This window comes from Thamnophis sirtalis, unplaced genomic scaffold (genome assembly GCF_051295495.1).
Source record: "Thamnophis sirtalis isolate CommonGarterSnake01/CBP01778 unplaced genomic scaffold, rThaSir2_p1.2 scaffold_4, whole genome shotgun sequence".
Classification (NCBI taxonomy): domain Eukaryota; kingdom Metazoa; phylum Chordata; class Lepidosauria; order Squamata; family Natricidae; genus Thamnophis; species Thamnophis sirtalis.
Genome location: NW_028261384.1, coordinates 130,646,401 through 130,669,155, shown reverse-complemented (window position 1 = coordinate 130,669,155; position 22,755 = coordinate 130,646,401). Strand labels below are relative to the sequence as shown.

The 22,755-nt window shown below is 43.5% G+C and overlaps 4 protein-coding genes and 3 non-coding genes across 7 annotated transcripts in view; 4 read left to right on the top strand and 3 right to left on the bottom strand.

Moving 5' to 3' along the window:
- LOC148046603 (dnaJ homolog subfamily C member 3-like) overlaps positions 1-465 on the bottom strand; it is a 33,485-nt gene extending 33,020 nt beyond the window's left edge. The window contains exon 1 of the mRNA XM_087714160.1: positions 271-465. Coding sequence (XP_087570286.1) covers positions 271-418 — 148 coding nt within the window. The 5' untranslated portion in view covers positions 419-465. The remainder of the gene's footprint in view (positions 1-270) is intronic.
- A 76-nt stretch (positions 466-541) lies between these two features.
- On the top strand, positions 542-6,820 carry ADAT3 (adenosine deaminase tRNA specific 3). Its single transcript, XM_087714161.1, has 2 exons — positions 542-718; positions 4,188-6,820. The coding sequence occupies exon 2, from the start codon at positions 4,209-4,211 to the stop codon at positions 5,247-5,249; it is 1,041 nt and encodes a 346-aa protein (XP_087570287.1). The 5' UTR covers positions 542-718; positions 4,188-4,208; the 3' UTR covers positions 5,250-6,820.
- Positions 6,821-14,739: 7,919 nt separating this feature from the next.
- On the top strand, positions 14,740-14,811 carry TRNAM-CAU (transfer RNA methionine (anticodon CAU)). The gene has a single exon. It is a non-coding gene; the product is annotated as a tRNA-Met (tRNA).
- A 494-nt stretch (positions 14,812-15,305) lies between these two features.
- Positions 15,306-15,378, bottom strand: TRNAK-UUU (transfer RNA lysine (anticodon UUU)). Its single transcript has one exon. It is a non-coding gene; the product is annotated as a tRNA-Lys (tRNA).
- Positions 15,379-16,505: 1,127 nt separating this feature from the next.
- Positions 16,506-16,579, top strand: TRNAI-AAU (transfer RNA isoleucine (anticodon AAU)). Its single transcript has one exon. It is a non-coding gene; the product is annotated as a tRNA-Ile (tRNA).
- Positions 16,580-17,694: 1,115 nt separating this feature from the next.
- Positions 17,695-18,075, bottom strand: LOC148046599 (histone H2B 7-like). The gene has a single exon (XM_087712070.1). The coding sequence runs from the start codon at positions 18,073-18,075 to the stop codon at positions 17,695-17,697; it is 381 nt and encodes a 126-aa protein (XP_087568196.1).
- A 410-nt stretch (positions 18,076-18,485) lies between these two features.
- Positions 18,486-19,015, top strand: LOC148046598 (histone H2A type 2-C-like). Its single transcript, XM_087712069.1, has one exon. It carries the CDS (start codon positions 18,525-18,527, stop codon positions 18,912-18,914), a length of 390 nt encoding a protein of 129 aa, XP_087568195.1. The 5' UTR covers positions 18,486-18,524; the 3' UTR covers positions 18,915-19,015.
- The last annotated feature ends 3,740 nt before the right edge of the window (positions 19,016-22,755 follow it).

The following is a 22,755-nucleotide window of genomic DNA, read 5'->3' as shown; positions in this document are numbered from 1 at the left end:
ATCACTGAGGACTAGGAACATGCTAAGGTTTAAATGGAAGAAACCCAGAGAAGAGGGTTGGGGGAAAAGCACAGGCGAAGCCAGCCAATCACGTTGCCCGAGGGGTGGGCCTCTCGAAGAATGACAGGGCGGAGCTTGTCAAGGTAAAGGGGTATTGGGAGCAAAAAAGATTGACAGGAAACGACTGTGGCAACAAGGGGCGGGGCCAGTGGAAGCCCGGTTGCTAAGGTCAAAAAGGAAACGGAGGTGGTCTCCGGTTACTATGGTTACCTGGCAACTGTAGATCCAGCAAGACGCAGAGCAACGAAGCGGCCCACAGCAGTCTCTTCTCACAGTTGGCCGGACCGAGCCCGCGACCGTCCGCGCTTCGGCCAAGCAGCCCCAGGCTGCGCCACACCGGCTGCTGCCCGGACTCCATGTCCCAGCTACGGAACCCGCTCACTTCCGCATCCGTATTCAGGTCGTTGGCAGTTCTTTCCGGCACGCTCTATTGTTCAAGTGTGAAGATGGGGCCGCTCTAGGAGGACCATTCTCTCTCGTCGGCGGCCGTCCAAAGGAAGGGAGGATGGGAATGGAAGACTGGAATCTGCTAGCCAATCACCGCCCTCTTCTTGGAGAGCCGTAGAGCTTCCCTGGCCAATCAGAACTAGGGTAGGCGCGGCGGAGAGTCGGAAGGCGGGGCTTCTTCGCGGGGAAAATTTGCAGAATTCGAAAGGAGGTGAGATTTCCCCCCCCATCACGTGGTGCGAAAAAAAAGTGGGATTCCGGGATTTTTTTTTGTGGGGGGGGGGCGGTTATTTGCAAGGCCTTTTGCAAATTGGAGGAAGGGAAATTGCCATATGAATTGTTTTATTTAACAGCCAATAATAATAATATTTTTTTAAAGGGCGCCTTATGATTTCCAGGGGAAGCACGTGATGAAAAATGTAGTTCCTGAGCTTGTGCAGAGCGCCTTCCCCTATCCTCTCCTCCAGACTCTCCCATTGAAAGCCGGGCATATAAAGCAAAAGCTGAGCCAGAGCCACTGGAGATCATTCTTAACCTTTGGGCCGTGCAAAATAAATAAATAAATAAATAAATAAGACAGGCGGCTCCTTTAAGGATTGTATTTCCTATTTCCCCCTTTAAAAACAATATATTTATTATATGTGTGTGTGTGTATACATACATACATACATACATACATACATACATACATACATACATACATACATATAGTGTTTTTAAAGGTGGAAATAGGAAATACAATATATATATATATATATATATATATATATATATATATATATATATATATATATATGTGTATATGTGTATATGTGTATATGTGTATATGTGTATATGTGTATATGTGTATATGTGTATATGTGTATATGTATATATGTATATATGTATATATGTATATATGTATATATATATATAAATAAAACCTCTTGGTTCTTGGAGCTGTCAGTTAAAGGAGCCAAAGAGCTGGAAGGCCATTGTGTCACAACTGGAATGCTCACAACAATGAAGGTTCTGTGTGCTTTTTGAGTTGTGTGAAACATTTGGGAATGAATGGGGAAAACTGGTTCAGGGTACACACTCTCCTTTTGTTGTTGTTGTTAGTAATTTTAAAATGTCAATCAAAAGAATTGGAAAGACCCCACCCAGACCTTGGGGACTTTTGGCTCAGTAGTGTCCTAGCCTGGCCTACCTCACAGGGTTGTTGGCAGCATGGGAAATAGAGGAATGCTACTTATTCTGCGTCAAGCTCTTAGCTTTAAAACAATTTGTTGTTGTTGGTTGCGAAGTCATGTCCGACACATCGCAACCCTATGGACCACATTCCTCCAAACCTTCCTGGCCTCTACCATCCTCTGGAATCCATTTAAAGCTCACGCCTGCTGCTTCAGTGACTCCATCCAGCCACCTCATTCTCTCTTATCCCTTTCTTCTTTTGCTCTCAATTGTTCCCAGCATGAGGCTCTTTTCCAGGGAGTCCTTCCTTCTCATTAGGTGGCCAAAGTATTTGAGTTTCCTCTTCAGGATCTGGCCTTCTAAAGAGCAATCAGGGTTGATCTCCTCTAGGACTGACCTGTTGGATCACCTTGCAGTCCAAGGGACTCGCAGGAGTCTTCTCCAACACCAGAGTTTCAAAGGCCTCAATTCTTTGGCACTCAGCCTTTCATATGGGCCAACCTTCACAGCCATCCATTGCAACTGGGAAAACCAAACAATTGACTATACATACTTTTGTTGGCAGGGTGGTGTCTCTGCTTTTTAGTATGCTGTCTAGATTTGCCATAGCTTTCCTCCCCAGGAGCAAGCATCCTTTAATTTCTTGGCTTCAGTCCCCATCTATGGTGATCTTGGAGCCCAGGAAAATAAAATCTGTCACTACCTCCATTTCTTCCCCATCTATTGGCCAGGAATTGGGAGGGGCAGATACCATGATCTTAGTTTTCTTAATGTTGAGTTTCATGCCAACTTTAGCACTCTCCTTCAACCGCATCAAAAGGCTCTTTAGTTCTTCTATTACCATATTATCTGCATGTCTCAGATTGTTGATATTTCTCCTGGCAATCTTAATTCCAATTTTTGATACATCCAGCCCTGCCTTTCTCATGATGTGCTCTGCATATAAGTTAAATAGGCTTTCCTTTGCAACTCTTTAAAACAGCTCCATCTTTCTCCTGCAGCTTTCTGGAGCTGTCCCGTGATCTTGGGGGTGGGGTGGGTGGAATCATGGTTTTAAATTTTAAAATGTAATTCAGCCTCACGGTGAGCTGGATGGCAAATGAAACAAACAATAAATACTTTTAAAAATAAATAAAATGGTGCTTGCATTTTTGTCTTAGCCACACATCCTGGAACCAGATCAGTACAGTCAGTTGTTATGAGCTGCGGACAAGGCCTTGCCTTGTTTCTTTAAAACTGGAATAATGTTTAGAATTTTCCCCCCTTTTTGAACATTTTGTGAAGGAAGGAGAAGATGGGAGGGCAGGTGAACGACGTGATTAGTGCTTTTAACGATCATCCTGCATTTAATTTTGGATCGTCTCAGGGTTCCAATATTTGAGGGGCTGCCACAGAGAGGAAAGGGGTCAAGCTATTCTCCACAACACCCGAAGGCCGGACAAGGAATAATGGATGGAAACTGATCAAGGAGAGATTCAACCTGGAAATAAGGAGAAATTATTCTGACAGTGAGAACAATCAACCAATGGAACAGAGGTTGCCTTCGGAAGTTGTGGGAGCTTCATCACTGGGGGCTTTCAAGAAGAGACTGGACTGCCGTCTGTTAGAAACTGTCTAGGGTCTCCTGCTTGAGCGGGGGCTTTGGACAATATGACCTATAACCGTGATGGCGAACCTATGGCACGTGTGCCACAGGTGGCACACAGCCCTTTCTGTGAGCATGTGAGCCGTTGCCCCAGCTCAGCTCCACTGTTCATGCGAACGTGCCTCCTGCAACCAGTTGATTTTTGGATCTCTGCCACCTATGCACAGGGCACATGCAGGAGATGTGTCTGCATGTGTGGGGGTATCAGGTGCACATGCATGGGGCAGGGGGGAGTACGGGGGAGTGCCCCCCCTCCGCGGCCCGTTTTTGGTCCCTGCAGGCTGCAGAGAGGCCTACCAGGCCCAAAATGGAGTGCAAGTGTGTGTAGCACGCTCTCCCCGTGGCCCGTTTTTGGTTCCAGGGGGCTGCAGGGTGGCGTACTAGGCTGAAAACTGAGCATGGGGGTACTGCGTGTGCACGCAGTGGCGTAAGGGGAGTGGGGGGAAGAATGTGTCACACGGTGTGGAGGAAGGGCACATGGGGGCGTGCCAATGGTGGGTTGCAGGAGGTACTCTCCGGTACAGGCATACCGGAGCCTGCCCGGAGCACCAGATAACGCTGAGCGGCTGGAGCGCCACAGAGGCTCACGGGGGCGCTAAGATGCGTGCGCTGGCTACCGCATCCATGTGGATGCCACCGGGGCTGTTCCAACCGTACAGTGTGGAACGGGATCGGGAACCCACCACTGGGGCATGCATTGCATAATGGGCACGCACATGTGTGCACTTTCGGCACACAACAACAAAAAGATTAGCCATCAGTGGTGTAGGGTTTCCTGCTTGGGCGGAGGGTGGGGGGGTTGGATCAGTCACTATAAGGACCCTTCCAACTCCATTAATCTGTAAATCTTGTTCATCCCTAGAGAATGTGACAAGAATGCCTGATGGAGCCCGATTCCAAGCGACGGAAGACAACGGAGCCCGATGGCGCCTGTGCTTGGGAAGTGCGGCCTGTACTTTCGGAGCAGGAATCTCGGGACGTCCGGCTCATGCCCGTCTACGCTGCCCCTGTGCTGGATAAGAAAGAGACCTGTCGCCTGATGAAAGAGGTCTCAGCTGTCTACCCGTTGAGTGACTACCCTCATTTGAAACGTATCCGGGCCTGCCTATCGGCAAGCAGTCCCCACCCGCTGGAGATGATCTTGTGCCTTGCAGGCCTCAACGGAGAGCAAGCCGGCTTGCGGACTCTCGCTGAACTCTTTCCCAGCGGCGAAGTAGATCTCAGCGGCTTGGGGAAACCTTTCGTAGTCCATGTGCCGGCTTGCACGCCTTTGACGCGTCCCCAGTATGAGGAAGCGGCATCGCACTGGCCCGTCTCCTTCCACGAGAACAAACGGATCAGCCAAGCGCTGAAAGGCTGCCTGTTTTCCCCGCTGGAAAAAGAGCGCATGCAGGGTTACATGGAGTTGGCCATCCAAGCGGCCCAGCGGGGAGCCAGGCAGGGTATGGTGCCCGTAGGAGCTACGGTGGTGGACCCGGCCACTGGCCGAGTCCTGGCTGTGGGTCATGACTGTAGAGAGGGCTCCAACCCGCTTCTCCACGCTGCCATGGTCTGCGTTGACTTGGTGGCCCACAGCCACGGAGGGGGAGCTTACAGCTTCCGAGATTATCCCGCTTGCACGTTTCTTCCTGCGGACAACACTTCCCAGCCGCCGCCGCCTCTTGAGGACGGCCTTCCGTACATTTGCACCGGCTACGACATGTACTTAACGCGGGAACCATGCACGATGTGTGCCATGGCGCTGGTGCACTCCCGCATCCAGCGGGTGTTCTACGGAGCTCCGTCCTCTCACGGGGCTCTGGGCACCACACACCACATCCACAGCCGGAAGGACCTCAACCACCGCTATGAAGTCTTCCGGGGCATTCTGGAAGACCAGTGCCAACGCTTAGCGCAGCTTTCCGATCGCAAAGAATCGTCGTGAGGGAACGTTTCTGGTGCTTTTTATGCTTCTGGGGATGGTATATTGTATTTTTTTAAAAAAAATGATATTGGAAGGATGGTTTCGTCTTTGTGGTGTAGTTTGTTTGTAGTCCTTGACTTATAACCATTTGTTTAGTGATGGTTTGAAGTTAAAAACGGCACTGAATGAAGGGACTTATGATGGTTTTTCCCCACTTACGACCATGGTTACATCCTCTTGGTTACAGATGCTTGCCAACAGGTTCATATTTATGACGGTTGCAAGGTCTTGGGGTCACATGATCCTCTTTTGCAACCTTCAGACAAGCAAAGACAATAGGGGAAGCTAGATTAATTTAACAGCCATGCTACTGACAATTGCACTGATTCACTTATCAACTGTGGCAAGAAAGGTCGTAAAATGGGGCAAAGCTCCCTTAACAACGGTCTCCATTAGCAACAGAAATTTGGGGGTCAGTTATGGTCATAAAGGGACACAGTGGCTCAGTGGCTAAGACACTGAGCTTGTCGATCAGAAAGATCGGTAGTTTGGCGGTTCGAATCCCTAGCGCCGCATAACGGAGTGAGCTCCCATTACTTATCCCAGCTTCTGCCAACCTAGCAATTTGAAAGCATGTAAAAATGCAAGTAGAAAAATAGGGACCACCTTTGGTAGGAAAGTAAAAGCTTTCCGGGCAGCTTTGGCATTTAGTAGTCATGCCAGGCACCTGACCATGGAGACATCTTCGGACAGCGCTGGCTCTTTGGCTTTGAAACAAAGATGAGCACTACCCCCTAGAGTCGGGAATGACTCGCACATATGTGCGAGGGGAGCCTTTATCTTATGGTCATAAGTCAAGGACTACCTGTAAAAGGTTGGATCTTGAGATCAGCTGGTGAAATAGCCAAAATGCAGGCCGCCATCTAGTTTAGATAAAGCACCAGGTTAGAAACTGGGAGGCTGTGAGTTCTAATTCCGTCTTGGCTATGAAAGCCAGGTGGGTCACTTTGGGCCAGTCCCTCTCTCTCACTCCAACCACCTTCACAGGATTGTTGTTATATAGGGAAAACAGGAGGAGGAAGGAGTATATCAACTCATAAAGCTTGTCTGTTATAAGTTGCCATGGTGAGGAAACCTTCACCTAGACTTGGATCTCAGATTACTACAGCAGGCTTGTGAGGTGTGCACCTCACTGGAGAATGTGATTTATGATACAGACTGAAGAGAGGGAAGAAACAAAGTTCAAAGTTCAGCCACAATTTAAATGACATCAGATCTGACTGTAATGGGGCATTGCCGAAATAGTGTTCCTAATAAATGAATGGATTTCTTTTGAAACTTGGCTCGAGGCTCATGAATTAATTAGGGCATCTTTTGGAAACCTGACAAAGTATTGGATTTATTCACGGGCTTGAGTTATTTCTAAAAATTATAAAGGTTGGATTAAAAAATAAATAAACATGGTCATAGCAAGGCGAAAATAAGACGGAATGGTGCAATGCCCTGAATCTATGGTGAAATTGTTATTGTTTTTATTTTGCTTTCAATGCCTAAGAAAGAGTGACTTTTTTAACCATCAATATAAATTGTAAGTAAAGTCTTTTTGTCCTTGTCATTTTTTGTTGTTTTACACACACACACACACACACACACACACACCAGTGGTGGGATTCAAATAATTTAACAACCAGTTCTCTGCCCTAATAACTATTTGGGTAGGTGGGGCTCAGTGGTCATGTGACTGGGTGGGCTTGGCCAACTCAAGGTCACTCAGGTCGATGGGCACTTTGCCTTAGCTGTTACAATGCGTGACCCGACAAAAGCGCGAACGTCATAAGTGCGCCGACAACACCACGGCGCTAAAACCGCGATGTCAAAAGCGCGCTGACAACAGCGCGCCGACATAAGCGCGCCGACAGAAGCGCGATTTAATTTAAGGTAAGGTTTACGGTTAGGTTTAGGGTTAGGTTTAGGGTTCCGTTACAGCGCGCTTCTGTCGGCGCACTTTTGACGGTGCGCTTTTGTCGGCGCCCTTTAGGGCTAATTAGTCGCTCATTCGTCGCGCGGTTTTGTCACCGTGCTTTAGTCACCGCGGTTTAGTCAGGCGCGCTTTTGTTGTGCGCGCATTTGTGGTGGAACCGTTACAATGTAGTAAGGGTTAATCGGAGAGGCAGTTTCTGTAAGCAGGTCAATAAAGATTAGGCTAGAAACAACACTAGAATGTTTCCTTCCTGCCTTCCTTACAGGATTTGCCCTGTAAAGTGGAAAAAAACAAAAAGATATTTCTTCCAACAATCGATTCTCTGAACTACCTAGAAAGTTACCAACCGGTTCTCCCTAATAGGTGCGAACTGGCTGAATCCCACCACACACAAACACACACACACACAGACACAGACACACATAGTGTCACCACCCCTGGTATGCCCAAATATGGGAGGGAGCATACTGCTTCCCTTTTCTGTCTATCGGCTCACTCTGGGAGCCATTCAGGCAGAAAGCCATGTTGCCTTGTTACATTTGTGCTGATAATTTATTTGTTTATTTATCAGCACAAATGCAATATTTTATATATATATGTACACACACACACACACACACACACACACACACACACACAATGAAGTTACATTTGTTCCATGCCTATTTCTGGTGAGCTGGAACCAATTGCCCCCCCAGGGAAAAGGGCGGCATACAAATAAACACAAATACAAATACAAATTGCTCTCTTTTCCCTAAAAAACATCACTTTGATATTTTCAAACGATGCAACCATTTTCTGAGATTCATTAACCCCACCACTCAAGACCTACCTGTACGTCGCTCCCGGCGGCCAATACAGACGTGCCTGGTTGCTTTAATTCAACAATTGCAATGACTTGAGATGACTCCTTTGGGATTGTATAATCCAGGGGTTGGCAATCTTAAACACTCAAAGTGCCATTTGGACCCGTTTCCCACAGAAAAGAAAACACCGGGAGCCACAAAACCCTTCCCGTGCCTGACTATTTCCCGAGCGGCCACAAAACTAGCATATGTAGTTGAATTAAATCTGTTTTCTTCTGAAACTTTCCTTGGATTTCACCATGTTTGGCCTACCCGGGGGTTGAAAAGCTTAAGAAATCACATCCCAGCAGGTGTCGCAGATTGGCGGGTGTAACGCATATTTTGAGCAACGGAGCCACAACAGAGGGATAAAAGAACCACATGCGGCTCCAGAGCTGCAGATGGCTGACCCCTAGTATAACCATCAGTGCTGGCGTTTTCCACTTTTCCCACAACAAGTCTCCCCAAGGAGGCAGTATAGCAGGAGTCATAGAGCAAAATCATTTTGATTTCCACTTTTATTACATAAAAATGGAATGAAATCATGTCTAATACCTGTCCTGGTGACACTCGTACATTAATGAAGCAGGATGGCCTGTATGGGCCTGAACGGCATCCTCCTTTCTTCAAAATTCATAAAATGTGGATCTATCCACTCGTATTAGTTAAGTTGCTATGACTGGATATGTACCTGTTTCACCAAAAATAAGACCTCCCCGGATAATAAGTCCAATCGGGCTTTTGAGCGCATGCGCTAAGATAAGCCCTGCACCAAAAATAAGCCCCCCCCTAAAATATTGCAACACAGCAGCAGCCATGAGGTGACCATGCTCGCTGCCTCCTGCACCTCAAAACTAATAAGACCTCCCCCAAAATAAGGCCATGCGCTTATTTTGGGGGGGGGGGAAAGAAAATAAGACCCTGTCTTATTTTGGGGGAACAATGGTATCAAACTATATGTAGTTTTCAACTTAGTGACTGTTCGGTTAGCGGCCAAAGATACAACAAATCTATCCAAGGTTAGATAGTTGTTCTGACCCAGCTCCCCAAACGCGACAAACCTTTTTTTTTAATTGAAAATTTTTAGAAAAAAAAACTTTTACAAATGTTTACCTCCCCCCTGCTCTCCCCCCCGAATCCCCCCCCAACCTCCCCGCCCCCCAACTTCCCAGAACAAATACAGGGTATAAATCTTTAACAAAGATGTTCTAAAATAAACTTAAAGAAAGTTAGTATCATCTTTCATTTGAGCTTTAACTCCTCTTTGCTAGGCTAACTCTAAACAGATTATGTCATTCCTTGTTTCTTCAGTCATAAACTATCTGGAATTTCTTAGTCCCATATTTATTTTGAATATAGTCAATCCATCTTCTCCACTCCAGTTTATATCTCTTATTTGAGTGATCCGTGAGATATGCTGATATTTTAGCCATCTCTGCTAGGTTTGTTACTTTTAATGTCCATTCTTGAATAGTAGGCAAATCTTCCTTCTTCCAGTATTGCACCACCAACAGTCTTGCTGCCGTTATTAAATACAAAATCAAGTTAGTCTCTATAACAGTACAATCAGTAACAAGAATAACTGAGAGGTAAACTTTATCCTTTTTTAAAGAACATTTTGCATAATCCACCATATTTTTATCCAAAATGCTTTTATCTTTTTACAAGTCCACCATATATGGTAATATGTAGCATCAAGACAATCACATCTCCAGCATTTAGGTTGTAAATTCGGATACATACAGGCCAGTTTTTTAGGATCTAAATGCCATCTATAAAACATCTTATGAAAGTTTTCTCTCAAATTTTGGGCTTGTGTAAATTTTACATTTCTTACCCATATCTTTTCCCATGTATCCAACATTATTGGTTCTTCAAAATTTTGTGCCCACTTTATCATACAGTCTTTGACTAATTCTGTTTCCTAATCCATTTCTATTAATACATTATATAGTCTTTTTATATGCATCTGACTTTGATCCCTAATTTGTTTGAGTAAATTATCCTCAAACCTTCTGTAGTTGAAGCAATGATTCCTTTATTAGGAGTGCCAGCAACTCCGGCAAAAAGTTTCCCTCTCACCACAGGCTAATGAGTCCATCCAGGAAATGAATAGTTGCCTGCCACATCTATTCATCTCCGCCCCCCTGCCTTTTATCTCCAGAGCTGGGGTGGGGCTCTGCTAGCAGCGGTGGCTCTTCCGTCCCAAGGATCAGCCCATAGATCTCCACTGCTCTCCTCTCCTCTGCCTTCTGCACATCCATGCGTCAGGCACTGGAACCAGCTGTTCCTCCTCTTCCCCATCAGCCACCTCCAGATGTGAGGGCTATTGACTCTCCATCTGAGGGCTGACGGACAGCCCTCTGTATCTCTCTCTCTCTCTGCCAGCTCCACTCACATCTTCCCGCTCGGAGCTCTCGGGTTGCTTTGATGCTGACCGGGACTCCCATGCCTTCTCCTCTTCTGACTTGGCTGCTGGAGGGACTGGCAGTTGGCAGGCCACAACAGTAGTTCTCCACTTACAACCATCCATTTAGTGACTGTTTGAAGTTATAACAGCACTTATGTGACCATATGAGCAGTTTTCACATTCAGGCCCGTTGTATCACATGATCAAAATTTGGATGCTTAGCAACTGGCTCATATTTGTGATGGCTGCAGTGTTATGAGATCACGTGATCCCCTGTTGTGACCAGGCAGTGTCACTTGATTAATTCCAGCCTCACTGGAATCATTTAATTCATGAATTCATCACTGCATTCATGTCATGTTCATAAAAAAAAAGGTTGTAAAACCAGGCAGTGTCACTTGATTAATTCCAGGCTCACTGGAATCATTTAATTCATGAATTCATCGCTGCATTCATGTCATGTTCATCAAAAAAAGGTTGTAAAACCAGGCAGTGTCACTTGATTAATTCCAGGCTCACTGGAATCATTTAATTCATGAATTCATCACTGCTTTCTTGTCATGTTCATCAAAAAAAGTTTGTAAAACCAGGCAGTGTCACTTGATTAATTCCAGCCTCACTGGAATCATTTAATTCATGAATTCATCACTGCGTTCATATCATGTTCAAAAAAAAAAAAAAAAAAAAGATTGTAAAACCAAGCAGTGTCAATTGATGAATTCCAGGCTCAATTGTGGCCAGTCAAGGAATATCTGTATTCTAAAAAAATGTATCATGTTGGATGTGTTGTGGCCTGCCAGCGGCCAATAGAGTTGGCAGCAGACAGTGAGGAGGTTGGGGACGAGCAATGGCCAGTGCGAGCATGTGGGGAAGGCTCTGATGAGCCTTCTGTGTCGGAGGCAGAGATGGAGCCAGAGCCGTATGCCAGTTATCAGCTGCCTTCGGAGTCAGACATCAGTGAGGCAGACGAACAGCAGGAGCCTGTTCCCAGTGTGCGCATGTGCAGAGTTGCCAGACGAAGGGAACAGCTAAAGAACAAGGGTCAACTTGGGAGTAAGGCCACAGGTGGAACGGTGAATGGCCCCTCCCAGAGGAAATAAAAGAGGAGCAAAAGGGGAGTGGAGTTTGCAGGAGACAATTAGTTCACTAAATTGGTTTGTGACTCTCTGAGACTCCTGGCCAAATTTTGCAGATATCGGCCTGTCAGCTCTCCAAGCCAGAGAAGGTCTGTGACTGTAAATCCTCCCTTGAAAGACTTTGCTGTATGTGAATGAGCAGAATTCACAATCAATTAATAAAAGGGTTTTTTTTGGCGGGACAAGGAGTTTGCTTCATACTCTTAGGTAGCCTACGTCAGAACAGGAGGATGGATAGGAAACAAATGTTGTGTCATCTATATATCATTTTTGGGGTGTCCACTGATCCTTTACTAATTTTTACTATAATGACACTGATTGACTAATTTTGAAAATATTTGGAGAGACATTGCATGCCAACCAGCAATTAGTGAAACACTAGCCTTGAATCCATAGTCACATTTTTCTTCCTGTGTGTTCCTAAAATGACCTTAGCCTCTTGATTAAAAAAGGCTATATATAAACCAAATGATAAAGCCAGAAGGCAAAGATTAAAACCAATTATTTAAAAATAAAATAAGAAACAATTAGGGCAGCTGATAAGGAAGCCCAAGAAAAGGGAGGGAAACAGATAAATCTAATTTGCTGACACCAGGAGGAGAATGACCTTCTCACCATGAAGTAAATATTTAACCAAAGTATTTCATATTTAAATATTTAACCAAAATATTTAAGATGGGGAGTCCTTGATTTCCGAACACAGTTGAGCCTAAGATTTCCATTGTTAAGGCAGTTAAGTGAGTGTTGTCCCATTTTACGATTCTTCTTGCCACACTTGTTAAGTGAATCACTGCCCTTGTTCAGTTAGTAACATGGTTGGGAAGTGAACCTGGCTTCCCCATTGAACTTTTGTCAGAAGGTCGCAAAGGGGGGGTCACAGGAGCCTGGGACGCTGCAACTGTCATAAGTACATGCCAGTTGCCAAGCCTCTGAATTCTGATCATGTGACCCTTGGGAGACCTTTCATTGGTGTTATGTGTAACAAATGATCATGCTGTTTGGTTTTTTTTCAGTGCAGTTGTAACTTCGGTCATTAAGTGAATGGGTTGTAAGTCAAGAACTACCAGTAATACCTTTTGACTGACCAATTTTGGAAATACTGGGAGATAAATTTCATGCCAACAGGCAATTAGTTCACCACACAATAGAATCTATCTTCACACTTTTCTTCCTATTTCTTCCCAAAACGATCTGAGCTTCTTGATTAAAAAAAGACTTGCACGCGAACCCTTCCTAAGGAATTATCTAAAATCATGAAGCTGTAAACAAACAATGAAACCAATTATTTGAAAATTAAACAAGGAATAATTAGGGCGGCTGATGAAATGACAGGGAAGTCCCAGGAAAGGGAGGGAAAGAGATAAATCTCATTTGCCAACACCAGGACACAATGAACCTTTCCCCATTAAGTAAATATTTAACTGAAGCATTTCATATTTAACTTAATATTTAAGCAAAATGTTTCATATCTGGGAGCTGAAGTCCACATATCTTAAAGTTGCTACGTTCAAGAGACAATAGGTTTTGGTATTTGTGAATCAGAATCAAATATGCCTCTCCTCATTTATGATCCTTGACTTGCAATCGACTTGTTTAGTGACCAGAATTAACAATGGTACTGAAAAAAATGACTTACGGCTGTTTTTCGCCCTTACAGCCATTACAACATCTCCATGTGATTAAAATTCAGATGCTTGGCAACTGACTCGTATTTATGACAGTTTCAGTGTCCCGGGGTCACTTGATCTCCTTTTGCAATCTTCTAATAAGCCAAGTCAACGGAAAACCCAGATTCACTTAACAATTTGTCTCCAGAAGTTGTGAATGCTCCAACACTCTGGAAGTTTTTAAGAAGAGGTTGGATAACCATTTGTCTGAAGTGGTGTTGGCTTTCTTGCCTAAGCTGGGGGTTGGACTAGAAGACCTCCAAGGTCTCTTCCAATTCTGTTATGTTATGTTATATTATATTATATTATGTTATATTATATTATTACATTACTATATTATATTAGTTATATTATACTATACTATACTATACTATACTATACTATACTATACTATACTATACTATACTATACTATACTATACTATACTATACTATACTATACTATACTATACTATACTATACTATACTATACTATACTACATGCTCTACATGGGGCTGCCCTTGAAGAGCATCCGGCGACTTCAGCTAGTCCAGAATGCAGCTGCGCGAGTGATTGTGGGTGCACCTCGGTTCGCCCACATAACACCCATCCTCCGCGAGCTGCGCTGGCTACTTGTTGATCTCCGGGTGCGCTTCAAGGTGCTACTTACCACCCATAAAGCCCTTCATGGTAGTGGATCTGGGTACTTGAGAGACCGCCTCCTGCCAATTACCTCCTCGCGACCTATTAGATTACACAGATTAGGCCTCCTCCGAGTTCCATCCGCCAGTCAGTGTCGACTGGCAACTACGCGGAGGAGAGCCTTTTCAGTAGTAGCTCCGACCCTTTGGAACGATCTCCCCGTAGAGATTTGTACCCTCACCACCCTCCAGACCTTCCGCACAGCCCTCAAGATCTGGCTATCCCGTCAGGCCTGGGGTTAAAGATTATAATCCGTCCCCACCCGAATGATGAATGTTGCTTCTATTTTTAATTATGTATTGTTTTTATATGTCATTGTGTGTATTCCCTTCCCCATAAGTTGTAAGCCGCCCTGAGTCCCCTCAGGGAAAAGGGCGGCCTATAAATAAACTTATCTACATCTACATCTACTATACTAATTATTCTGATAATTGCTAATAGTCCCCAAGTCATAAAGTTGCCAAGTTTGCAAACCCCTGTTATAAGGAGTCTTCGAAATTGGCCACTTTTAAGACTTGTGAACTTCATCTCCCAGAATTCCCCAGGAAACATGGCTGACTGCCTGTGGAATTCTGGGAGTTGAAGTCTTCAAGTCTTAAAACGGCCAAGTTTGCAGCGTCTTGTTATAAGGAGTCTTACTGGCTGTGGAATTCTGGGACTTGAAGTCCACAAGTCTTAAAATGGCCACCCTGTTTTAGCATATTAACACGCCAAATGGAACATGATGTGAAGCTATCGAGAAGCACAGCTTTGCCTTTTAAAGGAGATAAGAAAGACCTCTTTTCGCAGAGAGCAGAGTGGCGCAGCGGAAGCGTGCTGGGCCCATAACCCAGAGGTCGATGGATCGAAACCATCCTCTGCTAAACAGTGTTTTTTCCCCCCCTCTTCTTCCCCAAAGGGAAATAAAATTGAATTACAACCTGACGACTTTTGAATACATCCTTTTAATATTTTTCCTCCTGGATGGATTCCAGAAAATACAGGAAATACATCATCTTTTTAGATGATGCAAAATCACACCTGTCAATCATCCTGACTACTTAGCATTCAGGATGGCAGAGAATTGCCTTTAATTGCTGTTTAACGCAAAACTTTGCTTTGCGTGGGTGCAATTCTGGGCGCAGGGGCGAGGGAAAGCTAGCTGGTTTAGGGAGGTGGGTGGGAATTGTAGTGCGAGGCTGCCGGGTTGCAAATGAAAAAGGCGGATCATTGATTTAAAAAGACGTGGGCATTTTATAATAAATCGGATTTATTCCTTCGGGATTGCGAAGCCTTGGCTGCAGAGGCTGGAAAAGTTAAGCAAGAGAAAAGGCTTATAAGCCAACCTTTAATGGAGAAGGATAAAAAAAAAATTAACCGCCCGAACAGGGACTTGAACCCTGGACCCTCAGATTAAAAGTCTGATGCTCTACCGACTGAGCTATCCGGGCTCTTGGTGAAGGTGGTTTTCTGCACTCCTGTAGTGTAACTCAAACTCCCGATGCATTTTATTGTTTTTAAGAGAAGAGAAGAGAAAATATAGAGTGGAGTAAAGTGGAATGGAATAGAATAGAATAGAAAATATGGAATGGAGTGGAGTGGAATGGAATAGAAAATATGGAATAGAATAGAATAGAATAGAATTCTTTATTAGCCAAGTGTAATTGGACACACAAGGAATTTGTCTTAGGTATATGTGCTCTCAGTGTACATAAGGAAAATAAAATAAATCCATCAAGAATACAAAGATACCACACTTAGTGATAGTCAAGGTAACTAATAAGCTAACAAATTGTATTAGGAAACAAATAAAAGCAATATAAATTGAAAGATACAAGCAACATGGTTATAGTCATAAGTTGGAAGAGATAGAATATTCCATTGACTTTTTCATTTCTCTGATCTTGATTTTGACCTGGAATCCAAATGATTCGTGGAAGCAACCGGGTGGGGGTGGGGTGGGAGGAGAAATGCATTAAATAACTGTGGGAAGCACCCCCCCCCCAAGAATGAAATAATTTGGGAAATATTAAAAATGTAGGATAGAATATTTTCCTTAAATGATGTAGAAAGCTAGAACTCGCCCCTCTCCTAGAAGAATGATATATTCTAGTTAATATTAAAAAGGCAGAATATTATATTTCCCTGGATGAGAAATGGAGAAACATGTTTTTTAATGTTTTATTTATTTTATTTATAACTCTTATCATCTCCATCAAACAGTGTGTGAACTGGGTACAATTATTTGAAAGTTCATAATCCACATATTTCTTGTTATATTCATTACAATAATATATATATAACTATGTTTCAAGATAATTACAATAATACATGTCATCATAAAATTCTCTCCAGAGTAACATTTTCTATTCTTTTATCTCCTGAAAAGAAGGACGATCAATCCTTGATGAAAATCAGAGGGCTCAAGAAATCCGAATTGAACAACGGAAGGTGATCATACAATATTTAGGATTATATTTAAACAAGCAAATTTAGAGAGCACCACACCTCCCCATTTAGAATTATAATTCAACTCATTTGGATTCATGGAGAGGCTAAACCAGCACCTTTCATAGGTGGCCGGTTAGCTCAGTTGGTTAGAGCGTGGTGCTAATAACGCCAAGGTCGCGGGTTCGATCCCCGTACGGGCCAACAAGTTTTTTTTGTTTTTTTTAAAGACGATGAAAAACTAGTTTAAACAACAACGCATTGTGACTCGCCGTTTTCCCCGACAAATCTTTCGGGGAACCGACGTTTTATGCAATGCTTCCCGTGTCAAGCAGAACATACCATGAAAAAATGCAACACAATGTAATGCAATGCAAAGGAAAAAATGTAACGCCTAAGCAGGGAGTTGGACTAGATAGAAGACCTCCAAAGATGCTTTTTCAAAAGGCGACTGGACTTTTTCTTTTTTTTTTCCTTTGAAGACATTTTGTTCCTTATCCAAGTAATTTCACTTCTTGGATAAGCAGCAGAACATCAAGGAAAACAAAGGAAAATGAATTGCTTTTTGAAAAAGCACCTTTGGGACAACCGTAACTGGATTGTTCCTCCCTGAAGATTCAGGGGACAAGGTCCATATTTCGAAGGGCTACCGAATTGCTCATAGAATAAGATAAGGGCTGGAAAGGACCTTGGAGGTCTTCTAGTCCAACCCCGCTTAGGAGGAGGGTTTTAGCAGAGTGGGTGCTGTTTTGTGCGTGCCTGTTGTAAGTGGCTTTTTGGTTGCTGATTGGGGTGTGTTAGAATAGAACAGTCGGAAGGGACCGTGGAGGTCTTCTAGTCCAACCCCCTGCCTAGGCAGGAAATCCTACATCACTTCAGACAAATGGTTATCCAATCTCTCCTTCAAAACTTGGTGTTGGGAGCATTTACAACACCCGGAGGCAAGTTGCTCCACTGATTCGGGAAATTTCTCCTTAGTTCAAAGTTGCTTCTTTCCTTGATTAGTTCCCCTCCCGCCCCCATTGTTTGCCCTCAGGTGCTTTGGAGAATAGTTTGACTCCCTCTTCTTTGTGGCAACCCCTGAGATACAGGAACACTGCTATCAGGTCTTCCCTTGTCCCTTTCACTAAACTAGATATACCCAGTTTTTGCAACCGTCCTTCAGGTTTTAGCCTCCAGGTCCCTAATCATGTGTGTTGCTCTTCTCTGCACGTGGGTTTCAATAGCTAGGAACAGCAGCTCTTCCTTTGCTTAAGTGGGTGGCTCTTAAAAGAGCCTTTGGGTCTGTTGAAAGACTTTTTTTCGTCTCAAAGCTCGTTTTATTTGGAGCTGGTGTACTTGGTGACGGCCTTGGTGCCTTCGGAGACGGCGTGCTTGGCCAGCTCCCCGGGCAAGAGGAGGCGGACGGCCGTCTGGATCTCGCGGGAGGTGATGGTGGAGCGCTTGTTGTAGTGAGCCAGGCGGGAAGCCTCGGCGGCGATGCGCTCGAAGATGTCGTTGACGAAGGAGTTCATGATGCTCATGGCCTTGGAGGAGATACCGGTGTCGGGGTGGACCTGCTTGAGGACCTTGTAGACGTAGATGGAGTAGCTCTCCTTGCGGCTCTTCTTGCGCTTCTTATCCCCCTTCTTCTGCGTTTTGGTGATGGCTTTCTTGGAGCCCTTTTTGGGCACCGGGGCAGATTTAGCCGGCTCGGGCATCCTTCGTTCTAATCACGATCCAGCACAACCGAAAAAAAAACAATCTGAACTCAATTTAGCAGCCACCTTTCTACTTATAAGGAGCCAGATGCAAATGAAGTTCTAAAACGCACTCCTTACCATTGGCTCATACCCGCTTTTTCAAAGAAGGAGGGGAGCGGGAAAAACTTTTCGAAAGTTTGGTTTGACGAGCGGTGCACGCTCATTGGTCGACCCTTAGGCTGGTTCTCTCCCATTGGGTGCTTTCAACAGGCGCCCTTTGGGTGATTGGTTAGTCCGGGGATCCCGCACGCGATTGGAACGCCGGAGATTCGAGCGGCCCAATCAAAAAGAAGCACTCGCAAGACCCCGAGAAAGTATATAAAGGGTGGAACGAGGCAGGTTTTTCATTCGGCGATCTCAAAGTCGATTTTTTTTCCTCCTTCCATCTTCGGCCAATTTCAATCGGGATGTCTGGACGCGGCAAGCAAGGAGGCAAAGCTCGGGCTAAGGCCAAGACTCGCTCTTCCCGCGCCGGGCTGCAGTTTCCAGTGGGCCGTGTGCATCGTCTGCTTCGCAAGGGCAACTACGCGGAGAGAGTCGGAGCCGGGGCGCCCGTCTACCTGGCCGCCGTGCTGGAATACCTGACGGCCGAAATCCTGGAGCTGGCGGGCAACGCGGCCCGGGACAACAAGAAGACGCGTATCATCCCGCGCCATTTGCAGCTGGCCATCCGCAACGACGAGGAGCTCAACAAACTCCTGGGCAAAGTCACCATCGCCCAGGGAGGCGTCTTGCCCAACATCCAGGCCGTCCTGCTGCCCAAGAAGACCGAGAGCCACAAGGCCAAAGGGAAGTAAAGAACGCGCCCTACAGACTCACTCTTAGCCGCCAAGAACGACACCCAAAGGCTCTTTTAAGAGCCACCCACCTTTTCATAGAAAGAGCTGGGGAGAACTTAAAGGGGTGTGGGGTTTTTTTTTTTTGGGGGGGGAGGAAGAATTTAAAATCTGACCTTGATTTCCCTGGCAATAATAAAATTTTACTTTAAACGGTCAAGGCTGGATTTTTGCACGAAAATCGGGTCTACGATTTATATTTTGTTTCCTAATAGAATAGAATTCTTTATTGGCCAAGTATGATTGGACACACGAGGGATTTGTCTTTGTACATAAGATACATTCATCAAGAATACGATACACTGGTTTTTTTTTTAAGAATTTTTTTTATTGTTTTAGTTAAACAAAAACGCAAAAAAATAATCTTTCGTTACATCTTGTAGAAAGAGTATCGACTGGTTACAAATATATTCCGTGTGTTTCTTCCACAATCCTTACATATACTTCATTCAAACATTCAAATCGAGTTGTGCATTTTAAGTCAAGAAAGAAAAATTATGTATTTTACTATCCCTGTACCACAATTCTCATTTGATTACCATTATTTAAACATGTTTTTAACTAGTATCATTTATATTTAAAGACACAACCACTTACTGGCATTCATTTGCAGTTTCAATAGATCTCCAATAACATTACACCTTTATGATAAAGATACACTTTGTGATAGTTACTAATAAGCAATCAAATTAAAATAACATAAAATTGAAAGATACACGCAACATGGTTATTAGTCCTAAGTGGGAAGAGAGATACTAGGAAGGAAGAGAAGAATAGGAATAGAATAGAATTCTTTATTGGCCAAGTGTGAATGGACACACAAGGAATTTGTCTTTGGTGCATATGCTCTCAATGTACATAAAAAGACAAAGATACAAAAAAAGTATTTGATTTGCTCATTTAGTAACCAATGACTATCACTAAGTGTTGTATCTTAGGATTCTTTATGAATATATTTTTCACTTTTTATGTACACAGAGAATATGCACTGAAGACAAATAACTTGTGTGTCCAATCACACTTGGCCAATAAAGAATTCTATTCTTTTTGTATGCTAATTTAGATTTTTTAAAAATCTACTTAATACCCCAAGATTACAGCCACTCTTTTCAGTTTTCTAATTGTGTTTAAAGTAATCAACTTTGGTTTATATGGGGATTCTCAGTCATCCAAGTCTTGATTTGTCCCAAAGGTGCTTTTGCTTGAAGAGGCAACTGGACTTTGCCTGGACTTCTTTGAATGATTAGCTGTCTCCAAGGAGTATAAATCTTTCCATTTCCCATCATCCAGTCATCTGAAGAAGCTTCTTGCAGAAGGGAAATGTCTTCAAAGAAAAACCAGAAATATTCTTCCCTAAAATGTCACTTTTTTCTCCCCCTCCCTCCTTACTATACTAGATTTTTTGCTTTATTATGTTCTACAACTTTGTGATTTTAATACTTATTACACATTGGTGATTTTAAAGCCTGTTTTATACCTCTGGCTGGTTTTAATTTCTTATTTAAAAAAGGCTAACTCTATTTTTATTATTATACTTCTGTTGTTTTATGATGCTGACTATACACGCACAATCTCAAAAATCTTAGTGCAATTTTAAGCTTTTTGGGCAACCCTGCATATACTTAAATATGGTGGCCTTTTGTTTTGTGTGTCTTTATATCTTTGCATTTCACTGTACTATTTTAAAGAAACCAAGCAAAACTTAGTTATGGTATAACTAACCTATAGTTAACCCACATAGTTAACCTATGTGACACCTCTCTCATGCCCAAATAATACATTCTATAGATTAATTAATATAAATATAAAGTCCAAAGAAACAAGAAACAGCTTTGTCATTTACACATTATCTGAAAAATTGTACAGCCTCTTGGGGGAAAAAGCACCCTTGGGATAATAAACGTTGGGTTTTCTTAAAAGCCATTCATTTCATCCCCTTGGCCTTATTCACACATAACCCGATCTCCCAGAAATTTAATACCTTTAATACGTGGTTTCATATTTTGTTGTAACCCAGAGGATGGATTAAATGAATGGCTTTTAAGAAAACCCAAAGTTTATTATCTATAAAAGCGTCCCAAAGATGTGTGAACACAGCCCGTAGTCGTGGTCAAAGCCAGTTTAACGAGAGTTTGAAAGGCGTGTAAAACGCGCAATTCGCCCCATTAAGCATCTTTGCGAGAGATTGCTACTGTAATTCCAGTGAAATGTTTCAAAGTGGAAACATTTATATTTTTACAAAGTTAAAAAGCCTCGGGGATAAATACGACTTTTTTTTTTTGCAACCAATCGAAAGTCTAGCCGCGACTTTTTCGACGATTTTTTATTTTTTTTTAAAAAGCGTAAGCTTTCCCTTTCGTTGAAAAGCGCTGGCTTTAAAACTCTTTAAAACTTTCCAAGGAGTTTTGTTTTCCCGCCCCTTGTTTCAAAATCCTCAACTACGCGCCAACTCAAAAGGAGAGGAAGCGATTGGCTCCCGTCCAAGCCGGCGCAGGAGTTTATTTGTTTGTTTGTTTTGAAAAAGGAACCAGTCGCTTGCAAGCGCGGGAATTTTGAAAAGGGGGGGGGGGATTCAGCCTTGCTTGGAAGGACAAACGCGCCTTTGCGTCCATGTATGAAGGATGGGAAACAGTGGGTCGGTTACTCGGTTTAAGTTCCTTATTGATCAAACGGGGCATTTTGAAAACAAATTGGGGTGATAAAGAATTTAAAAAGGAAGACAGCTTTAAAAAAAAAAAATCAGCAGTTTTAAGATGTGTGGACTCCAGTTCCCAAAATTCCCCAGCCAGCTAACGAGAATTCTGGGAGCTGGAATCCTTGCAGCTTAAAGTTGCTGAAATTGAAAAACTAAGTAAAAAACCCAGATCCCTATGGGCTAATCTGTATTTACACCAAAAATGTATTCTTACTGATTTTCTTTTTATTTATATACGATTCTATTGAATCCTATTATATTTACGATAACTTATGAGAATTCAAATATTACTACCTTGGCTTTCTATCTCTTTCATTTGGATTGATTTGGTTAAAGGCATGGTTTTAAATGGATGGTCAAGACTATGGTTTCCCCAGTTGCAATGTATGGCTGTGAAAGTTGGATCATAAGGAAGGCTGAGCGCCAAAGAATTGGAGGCTTTTGAACTCTGGTGCTGGAGAAGACTCCTGTGAGTCCCTTGGGCTGCAAGGCGGTCAAACTGGTCAGTCCTAGAGGAGATCATCCCTAACTGCTCTTTAGAAGGCCAGATCCTGAAGAGGAAACCAAACTACACTATATTGCCAAAAGTATTCGCTCACAACTGATTCTGCTTATTTGGATGGGTGAGCGAATACTTTTGGCAATATAGTATATTTTGGCCACCTAATGAGAAGGAAGGACTCACTGGAGAAGAGCCTAATGCTGGGAACAATTGAGGGCAAAAGAAGAAAGGGATGACAGAGAATGAGGTGGCTGAATGAAGTCACCGAAGCAGTTGGCATGAGCTTAAATGGACTCCACAGGATAGTAGAGGACAAGAAAGTTTGGAGGAACGCTGTCCATAGGGTTGCGATGTGTCGGACAAGACTTCACAAACAACAACAACAAATTGTTTTAAAGCTAAGAGCTTGACGCAGAATAAGTAGCATTCCTCTATTTTTCGTGCTGCCAACAACCCTGTGAGGCAGGCCAGGCTAGGACACTACGGAGCCAAAAATTTCCCAGGGTCTGGGTGAGGCCTTTCCAATTCTTTTGATTGACATTTTAAAATTACTTCTTTGTTACTATATAAGCTACAGCTCTTGAGTCTTTTCGAAAGGAGATGAG